Source organism: Erpetoichthys calabaricus, chromosome 2 (genome assembly GCF_900747795.2).
Source record: "Erpetoichthys calabaricus chromosome 2, fErpCal1.3, whole genome shotgun sequence".
Lineage (NCBI taxonomy): Eukaryota > Metazoa > Chordata > Cladistia > Polypteriformes > Polypteridae > Erpetoichthys > Erpetoichthys calabaricus.
This window is the reverse complement of record NC_041395.2, coordinates 206,843,736-206,855,991: the sequence shown is the minus strand read 5'-3', so window position 1 is coordinate 206,855,991 and position 12,256 is coordinate 206,843,736. Positions and strand designations below refer to the sequence as shown.

The following is a 12,256-nucleotide window of genomic DNA, read 5'->3' as shown; positions in this document are numbered from 1 at the left end:
ATTAGTGTAGATAAATGTCCTCAAAATGCAATAAATCCTTAAGTTTTAGTAAAGGATGAACCTTTGTTAAAAAATAAGAAACAAATGTAATTTAGACAGATTTACTTTTGTTACTTTTCACTTTATTGTTGATTTTAAAATTGCCAAAGTAGTTGAGTTGGTAACAATGCATTGAACAAGTCAGAGTGACATTTTAATTTTTAAAAGAGCATCATAATACGGCAAAATAGAACATTTGGTAACAGAAACACATTATAATATGAAACCAGGATGACTTGCAGTATCATAAATAAAGCAATAAATTACCAAACAAAATCTGCCAAAGATATATTTTAGACTAATAATGCATCACATATAAATAAAACAGGGGAGAAATAGACTTTGGGTATTACTGAGAGATTACATCTTGCCTGAAGAAGGGGCCTGAGTTGCCTCGAAAGCTTGCATATTGTAATCTTTTTAGTTAGCCAATAAAAGGTGTCATTTTGCTTGGCTTTTCTCGGTATTACTGAGAGAAATAACAATTACCTTTTTTAACAATGATGTTCAGGAAATAAAATGTGAATAATGAAGTCTCTCGCTCACAAAACACTAACGTTTTGATGTTAACATCTTGGATGTTGCGATCTTTTCTTTAGGCAGAGTTTAATTGACATTGTTTCAGATGACTAGACAAGTAAGTATAAGTAAGTATAAGGTTTATATTAAAATGTGTATGCTACTGGGCATCCATGCAGTGTTTAGGTACTCACAATTATCAGCAGAACAGTTTATTTGTCTCTTGACTATTAAAACTGTCAGGTGGAATATAATGTATGGTAATGGTCATGTGCTCTTGTAAGAGTAAAAATAAATGAAAACCTAGAAGATATAAATGGAAAACATTAACAAGCAATCTTGTGTAATGTTTTAAATTGCTCCCTTAAAAAGTACAGGGTGCTAAAGGTTTTGAAGGGCTCTGAAATCTGGCCAATTTCAAAAAATAACTTTCCAATTGAATTAAATGATTATCATCCAGTGGCCCTTACATCAGTCTTGGCAAAATGTCTGGAGAGCTGGTTCCTGTTCACCTTACTTTACAGGGTGTCCCCTCTTTGTATCCACTGCAGTTTTAATACAGACAGAATCATTCAGTGGAGGATGCGGTCATGACTGTTCTTCACATCAGTAATAGAAATTTGGATAAACCACACTGATTTGTGAGAATACTGTTGTTTATTGACTATAATTCAGCCTTTAACTGAATGAAGTCTGATATTATCTGCAATAAATTACAGGTGTTACAGGTGGCTCCCTATCTCACCCTATGTATTATGGACTTTCTCGTTAATAGGTAGCAATTTGTTAAAATTGGCAATTACATTTCTGCAATCGATTATACATTGTGGAACAATAATTTTAGAGTAAAATGGCATTCATCTTAAGGACAAAGTAAAAAGGGTAACAATGCCAGAAACCTGTTCAGGTTTTTGACCAGATAAAGGTCAAGTGAACAGTGACAAATATGTAATAAACAAAATATACTGATTACTAAGACGTCAGCAGATGTCCTGTAAACAACCAATTGGGCAGTTGTTATATACACAGAAAATTCAAGGGTGGTGGCTAAACCCAAAAGGTATAAGAATAACCAGAATATAATATACAGTAATAGACTTTTATTTTATATACCGGTAAGTCATTTGGATATAAACCAATGAACCAACCAGAGTAAATGTATGCATTGACTGACACTGTTATATAAATTCAGTTGCTTATAAAATAAGCCTATACCCTTAATATTTGACCATTCTGATCATGCTGTAGAAGAATGCTCCCTGTTCAAGCATTAGCTGAAGAGTAATAAATGACGCAGATTGACAAGCTTTTCTCCTGCCTGATTATTGACTCAAAGGTTTTACCTGATTTGTCCTGTTAGAGCATACATTTCTTTCTTTAATTAAGATGTTGATTTCTACCACAACATCAATAGGAGCTAAACAAGGCACAGCAATTCACCCTGTACTCTTCTGTATCTATACTAACAGCATTAAAGGATCTGACAGCAATTGTTTAGCTGTCAGGTTTGCAGATGATACGGCTTTAATTGACACCTCTGAGTCCTGAGTCCTCCTCTTAAATGTGAGGAAGAAAAAAAAGAGCTGATCATTTAAATATAGCCACTGGCCCTCAAGGGAGAACAAGTTGAGAGAGTTAAAAGTTTTTAAGTATTTGGAAACCATATTGGACAATAGCTTGAACTTTAATGAAAACATGCAATATATTTAAAAAAAATGCCAACAATGCAGCTATCTATTAAGAAGGCTGAAGAAAATGAACCGTTCAACTAGCATTCCACAGAACTATTGTACATGCTATATTGTGAGTGTACTGACTTTTTCATTAATGGTCTGGTATGGGTGTCTGTCTATGACTAAAAAAAATAAATGTATATTTATCTTTGATTATTTTTGCTTAAAAAATTATATTACTAATCTGTCTTTTAATAGCCCAGATGTCGGCATAGTTTAAACCTTGACAACAAAGTTGATGTAAGTTAAATGACTATTATCAGCTCTGTCATTCATTTATTGAGTCATATTCAGTACAGAAAATGGTCAGGGAATCCATAATACAATATTATCCTGATATTTGGGTCAGAGTATGATAACATTATGATTTTTAAGTGTTTTCTTCTTGGTATAGCAGCAGTATATCACAATGAGAAATACTGCAATATGCAACAAATCAATAAATCAGCTCTACTGGACTGAATACAATTTCACAGCATGATGCACTCGTGTACAGTACATACCAAAAATCATTCACACCAGGCCAGGTCAGAGTTTCCAAAGATCTTCATAGCATTTCTTCTATCTAAGAAAGCAAACCAGATTCCCAAGAAAAAACCAAGGCAAACACTCTCAAAAAAGCCAAACTATTCTCAAAAATGTATGGTAATTGAGAATTAAACTGTGGTTCAAGTACTGTGACAAAGAAACAAATCATTCTTAAATGGCAATGGGCTTTCTTTACATATTTTTTAAATACTTTAATGCTTTAAAATTGAATATTATTAGACAAAAGACATCACTGCAAGTAAAAAAGGTACATTAAAGTGGAACTCTTGCCTAGTATCTGTAAGCTCATCAGTAGGTCACATAATACCAGAAAAATTATCATTTCAATCTTTTATCATCTATATCTATAACAAAACAAAAACATCTTTACTGAATTCCATACAATAGTAAAATGACAGTAAGAAATTTCTGCATTTAATTAAAAAAAAATAAAATGATGTTCACTTAAATTAGTACTTACCGACTAATTAATAAATTATCTGCAAAAAAAAAAAAAAAAAAAACAAACACACACACACACACACACACACACACAATGGTACTCCAGCACTAGATGATGAAATTCTCAACCTATCCTAGAAGGATAAAATGCATGGACGGAACTAATCTTGAAAATGACAGCAGTTTATTGTAGGATATACTATATAGGGCAGATTTAAAGTCATCAGTTAATTTAACCTGCCTGAATTTTTGGATATGGAAATAAATCTAGAGTATACTGAGCAAATTCCATACATAAAGAGAAAAAGTGTGAATTAGCAAAAGCCTCCCTAACTCTGGATGTTCATAAGAAATGTAATAATTTACTTCATGAGGCAGATATACATAATAAACAAGAATGGTTGCCCTAATATTTGTGCTTCAGTTAAAATGTTTAAAGTCTACGTATTCTCGACTGTACTAGAAATTGGTCATTTTTAATCACTAACAGAGGTTCATACAGTGCCATATCCCTAGTAAAGGATCACAAATAACATCACATTCATAATGACTGACCTTGAAAAAGTTTAAAATACCCCACATTGCTTAGATTTTTAACCTTCTGTGAGTGGCTTACCACAAATAAAGAATAAAATACCAAAAATATTATCATATTTGTGATCAGCAGCCTTGAAACAGCAATAAATGTCACTCTACATGCCTATATTTTTTCCAAATTTTATTTAATTAGTTACTTTCACCCCTTGTATCCCATTAGGAAATTAACCTATGGGGTCAGCTGATGTGGCATGCACAACTTCAAGTCCTTCTGTTATTTTTGCTGAAAACACCTATTCTATTGGCTTACATCTTATCAAAAGGGTGTAATTTCCTGCACAAAATACGGTTCAAAAATGACCTAAAAATGTGTTTTTCTGGTCTAGTGAGCCAAAAATTGTGTGCAACCCGCAAAAGCTTGATGGCTTGGAGTCAGGAGGCGCTAGAAGAAAAAGTCAAGAGCCATACCAAGATATCTCATGACACTCACAGCAACCCATTTAGCCTAAATTGTTGTAATCCATACTTTTTCCAAGCTAGCTAAATCATGTATACACTACAACTAGCAAAAACATTTTTATGTACCATACAGAAGTTCTTTACTTACACATATGTGTCTTCTTGACCTGAACACTGCCTGAAAAAACAGAAAAAAACAAGGAGTTAAACTATGAAAACAGTGCAAGAAGCAATTACAGGTTTATATACAAATCAATGTTTTTATTCCCCTTTTTTAAATGTATCTTAAGTAACAATGATTAATGATGCTGAGTTTTGGTTGGTACTGCAACAATATCTAAAATTATGCAATCACAACACCAACAACTTTCATGTTAATGAGAAGCCAAGTCAAAGCAGCAAATCTTATTCTGAAAATGTATAATGTAACTCTGCAAATAAAACACCCTACCATAAAACTGATACTTTAAAAAAGTCTCAACTTGTATTTATCTTTTGTGGTATCATGTCAAGGCCAGATTTTTCCAGCTTGTCTATTGCTGGATTGGTTTCAACAACACCTGGATCTGAACTGCATAGATAATGTAAAAAATGAAAAAGATTGGTGAATGTGGAGGCCATTTGAGTCCAATGAATTTATTCTCATGTTCAAGAAACCAGTTTGAGGTGATTTGACCTTTGTTTAAAAGTTACGTTATCCAGTAGTCATCAGAAGATGGGTACATTGCAGTGATAAGGAGATCGACATGGTCAGCAACAATACTCAGGTAGACTGTGGCATTTAAACAATGCTTAGTTGGTACTAGAGGGACAAGGTGTGCCAAGGAAATATCCCCCACACCATTACACTAACACCGCCAATACCGGTGATACAAGGCAGGATGAATCCATGGTTTCATGTTGTTAATGCTAAATTCTTACCCTATCATCTGAATGTCGCAGCAAAATCGAGACAGCAGACCTGAAAACATTTTTCCAATCTTCTATTGTCCAATTTTGGTGAGACCTTGCAAATTGTAGCCTCAGTTGCCTGTTCTTAGCTGACAGGAGTAGTATCCGGTATGGTCTCCTGCTGCTGTAGCCCATCTGCTTCAAGGTTTGACATGTTGTGTGTTCAGAGATGCTCTTCTGCATATCTCATTTGTAATGAGTGGTTATTTGACTTACAGTTGCCTTTATATCAGCTCGAACCTGTCTGGCCATTCTCCTCTGACCTCTGGCATCAATGAGGCATTTTCACTCAGAGATCTGCGGCTCACTGGATATTTTCCCAATTCTCTGTCAACCCTAGAGATGGTTGTGCGTGAAAATCCCAGTAGATCAGCAGTTTCTGAAATACTCAGACCAGCCCGTTTGGCATCAACAGCCATTCCACATTCAAAGTCACTTCAATCACCTTTCTTCTTCCTTCTGATTCTAGGTTTGAACTTCAGCAGGTCAGCCTGACAATGTCTACATACCTAAATGCACTGTGTTGATGCCGTGTGATTGGCTGATTCAATATTTACGTTTACAAGCAGTTGAACAGGTGTACCTAATAAAGTAACCAGTGAGTGCATATTCTGTTTAAAAGAATTCTAATAACACATTGTGTAAAAAAAACCTTGAACACTTTCTAATATGTTGGTGAATGTGTTGTTACTGTATTTTAAAATTTTTATGTACTTCTAAAATTTTTATTTTTATACTGTATTGAGGATTTGCTCTGTTCTGTGTATTGTATTGTATTGACCCCCTTCTTTTAACACCCACTGCACGCCCAACCTACCTGGAAAGGGGTCTCTCTTTGAACTGCATTTCCCAAGGTTTCTTCCATTTTTCCCTACAAGGTTTTTTTTGGGAGTTTTTCCTTGTCTTCTTAGACAGTCAAGGCTGGGGGCCTGTCAAAGCCCATTGCGGCACTTCTTGTGTGATTTTGGGCTATACAAAAATAGATTGTATTGTATTGTATATAGTTGTCCATAACTGAAAAAGCATGATGTAATGTGGGTAACATCCTCTAACATCTAGATAGGCTTGCGGCTACAAATGGCTTGGATTTAGTTGTTACTATACAGTATATATTAAGATGAATGAGAAATTCAGGACTTTATTCGTTTGGACATATTATAAAAGACTAATTTAAAATTTAAGGGCATAAAGGAAGCACATTTACTTGTATACAGTAGGTGCCTCACAGCTCTAAAATCATGAGTTCAGATCCAGGGTTGGAATGGTGGATGTTTACAGATTCTCCATGTGTATTCCATGTGTATTCAAGGCTTTTTACGTCTGGACCCTCCAGTTTTTGTACCACACCGCAAATGCGTGTGGCTGAAGTTAAATGAAAGCTCTAAACTGGCCATAGAGTTATCTGGAATGTCAAACACTGATGTCTCATCCAGGAAGATACCTACGTCATAATGAATTTTGCCAAGATAGGCTCCAGGTCCCTGTGAACTTGAATAGAACTTTGCTGGTTTAGAAAATGGTTAGTTATTTTGAAAATATTTAGTTAAATCAGACAAGATGAACTCCACTGCTGCCTGCGCTTCAGAGCTTACATATGCCACCTAAATTTGTTTATTGTGGCTCTGTTTAGAATACTTAAGACTTGTACTGCTGATTTAATGCACTGGGAAGGCAAATGCATTGGATTGTTCCAAGATGTAAACATCACATGCTCTCCTGTTAATATTCAAAGCTGATAGAACTTAACTACAGTCCCATAATTAGCCTAGGATATAACAGCACTCAATGTGCTGCTTAACAAATCTGTTACATTAAGTTTTATGTGCAATTTTTCTCCAATATCTCCTTGCAAAGTGGGTTGTTTATTGTAAATTTAGATGATTGGAAACAAAGGCAACCACAAAAATAGTCTTCTTTCCATCATAAAGATAAACAAAATATACGTTTAGAGATGAAAACAATTATAGATTTAGAAAAAAATGTTCCTCAAATTGGAGCTGAACTGTAATCGTTTTACAGAGTGGACAGAGCTTAGTATTAATCTACATAACACTTCTTTATATGAGCAATTTTAAATTACAAAACAAATAATTAATTAACACAAAGAAACTGGGAAATGCAGATAATACTGAAAAAAATAAATTATCCACAGAATAAATTTGGTAGAAAAAAAGAAAGAGATTCCAAACAAAAAAAGACAGAAGAGACTTTAATACACTATAATAAGCTGTGATGATTTTATTGCATTTAATTATCAACGGTTTTGTCATGATTTTTCCTCTTGCCTCTTGTTTTTCCCACAATGAGCCAAGCAGGTTGCCATGTCAAGTAATCCACTTCTGTACTTCCCTTTGGCCAATAAAGGATGATAGTACTAGATCACAACCAAAGCAAAGTAGCAGTCTCCTACTATGCAGGCCACTCTCACAATTGTGTAGGAAAGACAAATTGTTATTTTGTGATTGACAACAATATGCATAAAACTACAGTGAACTGCTTTGGCTATTTGCATTGTTCAAATAAGCTTCAGCGACCTGTGATTGAAGTGTGACCTTTGAGCTACAAATTTGAACTGCTATTCACAGATGTTTCTTGTTTGGGACTCTGCATTTTTAATTTGATTTATACTTCTATGTAAAAAAAGAACTAATCGCCTGAGGCTAAGAAGTAGGAAACTCATCCATCTGAATGTCATCTGTCCAGGCACCAGTCTCACTTTTGAATTGGGACAAGCCGCCTGAAGACATTCTCTCTGTCTCCCTCGTTCACAGATGCATCCATTATGGACATTATTACATTATTCCTCAGCTTCCATATCCTTACTGAAAATATCATCATATGTCACTCCTCTCCACGGGTCACTACCTTGGCTCCCTGTAGCAGCACACATTAAGCTCAGATCCCTGATGCTTGCCTACAGAGTACTCAATGGGTTAGCAACTGAGTATATGGAGACACTGGTGAAGCCCTATGCTCCTTTTCACCTACTCAAGTCTGCCAGTGAACTGCATCTGGTGATGTCGCCTCTGCGTGGTATCAAGTCTCAATCCAGACTCCTTTCCTGTGTAGTTCCTAGTTGGTGGAACGAGCTACCCACCTCCATCCGTACTGCTGACTCCCTCATTGAATTCAAGAAGCAATTGTAAAGCCATCTGTTCTGTGAATATCTGTCTAATTGATTGGAAAAAAAACTTTATTCTGTGATATATTGTTGGTTAATTTGTTGTTAGATTAAGTTTAATTGCTGCATTGATTGTAACCTATGATTGTAAAATTACTAGTTATTTATTGGGGATAAAGTTCATATATCAGCTGGAGTTCTAAGATAAAGCAATCAAAAGATTACATCAAATTACTGTTTATGTATGATTACGTGGACTGTTAAAAAACATTTTATAAGGCTGCATTTACTTTGCACAAAGAAAAGCCTTCTTTTTTTTGCTTTGGATTAATTCTTTTGTCAGTCATATTATACCAACAGTTGCATGTGACCTAAATTTCACTTCTTTGTTCACTCAGGTAAAGGTTTGAAATGATTGACATGCAGAAATGAACCACAGTCTAACTTATAAACACGTAAAGGCTGGTGCATACAAGTGAATTTTTCCTGTTTTTCATTTGTGAGATCTGTTCACTTGGAATAAGTTCTGGGGTAATAATTATTATAGAAGGTGCAAAAACCTGCTATCTTATTTGAAAGTGCTGAACCTTGTTGATGTGTTTGAGGAATCAGGAGCAGTGGGAGTATGGTGATAGGTAATTTTAACCAGTTTTCATGGCTTGCTCTTAAGACTTCTAATTTTGAGCAAGTATCAAATAAAAGTTTCTTTACTGCCATGTGTCCAGCCTAGAGTGAAATTCTTGTTTAATTTCTTGTTGGCCTGTTTAAGCCATTTCAATAAACATTTTACCTTGTTAGCATCCACAGATATTGTTTACAAAGTTGCAGTCACCACTGCTAAAGTAAGCAAAACACTGGCATGCATTAGTAAACACTTGTTGAACAATTTTTCATTTACAATAAATGCCCCACTTGGTGGTGTTAGTCATTTAAATTCACACAGGCAATAACATGTAATAAAATAATTTCAGTCAGTCAGTCAAGTCAGTTAGTACTTTCAGTAATTCTCTGAGATGATGAAAAATGCACAGAAGTTACTAGACGCACCTGCATCAGTCACTGCTTTTGTGAATAATTTTACCAGATATGTGGTAGTCATGGGTCCCCTTGCTTAAAACTTTGTGATTGTGTAATGCTGTATTTCAAGTCTATTGCAAGACTTTAAGAAAATGAAACAGGTGGCAAGCCAAAAAAAACCACCTGTAACTAAAGACTTCTGTAATGTTTATTAGTACAAATAAACTCAAATATTAGTAAAACAAGCATTAACAGAATGAGTGTCAGGCTGAAGAGAAGTTAGAAGACAATAGACTGTAGGGGGACAGATACTTAGTTAAAAGTTTGACAAGCCACATGAATTAAGAAGATAAAGTGGAGAATAAATATCCTAAATAGCTCTAAATGTAGACACATCAGTCTTTGATTTTAAAAAATGTAGCACATAAGAGCTCTTATACTGTTCATCAACAAGGGCTGCTGGTAACTGAAGACTCCTGTGCTAGTTTACACTGAATAAGACAACATCGACATAATTTAGTAATTCTCCCATTATTTACAGATGAATACATAAATGTAACATGCCTGTTACTTGTGCTGCATAATACATATGTCAGTTTAAAAGGTCAATCTCATTTGAACACGATCCCCAACCGCTCACAAGAGGATTTTCTCCGAGTGGTTTATTTAGCAGTATTTTAAACAAAAAAGTGACTAAAACATTGTGACAATGAGAAATTCTGAGCATATGCTGAATATCTTACAAAATGAATATGCCACATGAGTAAGCTGAGATTTTTTAAATTATGGATATTTTGATATTACTTGCTGTTTGTTCAGTGTTGGTCCCCACAGAAGCCTATTATATAAGGAACTTTGTTATCTTTTTTCATAAAAACAAGATTAAAAATTTGACTTGGCTATTACTACAAACAGCATAGAATAAGTAAATAAAAAAAAATTACTATTTCAAGTAAAATTACCCCATGACTCATACTCTACACCAGGGGTCCCCAGTTCTAGTCCTAGAAGGCTGCAGTTGCTGCCGGTTTTTATTCTAACCCTTTTCTTAATTAGTGACCTATTTTTGCTGCTAATTAACTTATTTTAAATTAATTTTAATTGACTTGCTCTTGAAGACTCAGACCACTTTGTTTATTTTTCCTTAATTTGCAGCTAAACAATTATGAGATACAAAATGAGCACAAACATGACTAGCAAACTGTCTCCATCATACAATATCTGAAAATAAAGAAAGGTGAAGGTCTCAGGAATGTTGATCTGCTCAGGTCCATAGAACATTTTCAGGGTGCTCTTAATAAAAGAAAATCAATAGTTCAACGGGTTTAATTAACAAGAATCGATGCCTAATTAACGAACTGGTTGGAGTGAAATTGGTTGGAGTTTGAGGCCCGACTTATTTGGTCTTCTGTTGGCTCACTTACTTCACGTTTCAACTCTTTTTGGGTGCCATTTAAGGAAAGAAATGAAGCAATTCAGAGGAATGATAAAGAAATTCAGGGGAACACATCTTAAAAAAACAAATTAAAATGAAGGAAAAGGAGTTAATTAGCAGCAAAAACTGGACACCAATTAAGAAAAGGGTTAGAATAAAAACCTGCAGAAACTGTGGCCCTCCAGAACCAGGGCTGGAGACCACCAATCTACCCATGGCTGTATTTTGTCCAGATCTCTTTGTCACAGAATTAGACAATCAGATAAAAGTTATGGATAGCTGGCCTAGGTCAGTCATACTTTAAATCTGCTTATTTATAATTTTCTTGTTAAAGTTCTTATTTCATCTGTTGCATTTATTGTTCTTCTTCTCCTTTCGGCTGCTCCCGTTAGGGGTTGCCATAGCGGATCATCTTCTTCCAAATCTTTCTATCCTCTGCATCTTGCTCTGTTACACCCATCACCTGCATGTCCTCTCACCACATCCATAAACCTTTGCTTAGGCCTTCCTCTTTTCCTCTTCCCTGACAGCTCTATCCTTAGCATCCTTCTCCCAATATACCCACCATCTCTCCTCTGCACATGTTGCATTTATTGTTAAAACTTGTTTTATAACATCCACAAAGCGGCTGTAAAATGCTTTTTGCAGTGTTACTGTCCTTAGAACTAAGGTATATGAAAATGTCTGTTGTGTGAAATGTCATGTGATGGCATACGCTGTGAATGGTGCTATAAAAAATAAAGACCGAATTAAAATGTCATTAGGGAGAGCTACTCAGCAAGTGTAAAACAAATAGATACTTTAAACTGTGGTACCTGGCTTTGCCCTGGAAATGTTGTAAGACAATCATCCTCAGTTATAGCGCTGTCAGTTAAACGGGTGTATCAGAAGTACTACGTAACTAACAAAAGTACTTTTCTGTACACAATATTTATAGGTTTTTTTTTTTTTTTTTTTAACCAGGGACTAATATTATTGGCAGACAGTATGGTGTAGAGGTTAAGGCTTTGAACCTAGGACTTCAAAATCCTGCTCCGGACACTTTGTGACAATGTGCATGGCACTTCACCTGCCCGTGTTGCAATTGAAAAAGCAAATTAAATGTAACTAATTGTATGTGAAATGTATCACAAATGTTTTAAGTTAATTTAGATAAAGGCATCGGCCAAATAATAAGTAATAATAATATTATTAGGTCACCAGAGTTGCTTACTCTTGAACATAATTGTCTATGAGTAAAACATTTTTGCACTAGATTGATTATTGCTTTGATTGGGCTCACCACCTATGGGAGGGCCAAGGAGGTCGGGTGCAGTGTGAATTGGGTAGTGGCCTCGGCTACAGAAGCTGGCTCTTGGGACGTGGAATGTCACCTCTCTGCAGGGGAAGGAGCCTGAGCTAGTGCGCGTGGTCGAGAGGTTCCGGCTATATATAGTCGGACTCACCTCGACGCAC

At 35.4% G+C, this 12,256-nt stretch overlaps 1 protein-coding gene across 3 annotated transcripts in view; it reads right to left on the bottom strand.

Moving 5' to 3' along the window:
* Nucleotides 1-12,256, bottom strand: part of LOC114646733 (nuclear receptor ROR-alpha A-like) — a 344,553-nt gene that overhangs the window by 125,967 nt on the left and 206,330 nt on the right. For 2 of the 3 annotated variants that reach the window (XM_028795052.2, XM_028795053.2), the window contains one exon: nucleotides 4,426-4,455. The exons of the other annotated variant lie outside the window; for it this stretch is intronic. In XM_028795052.2, the coding sequence (XP_028650885.1) occupies nucleotides 4,426-4,455 (30 nt within the window). The remainder of the gene's footprint in view (nucleotides 1-4,425; nucleotides 4,456-12,256) is intronic. 3 annotated transcript variants of the gene reach the window in all.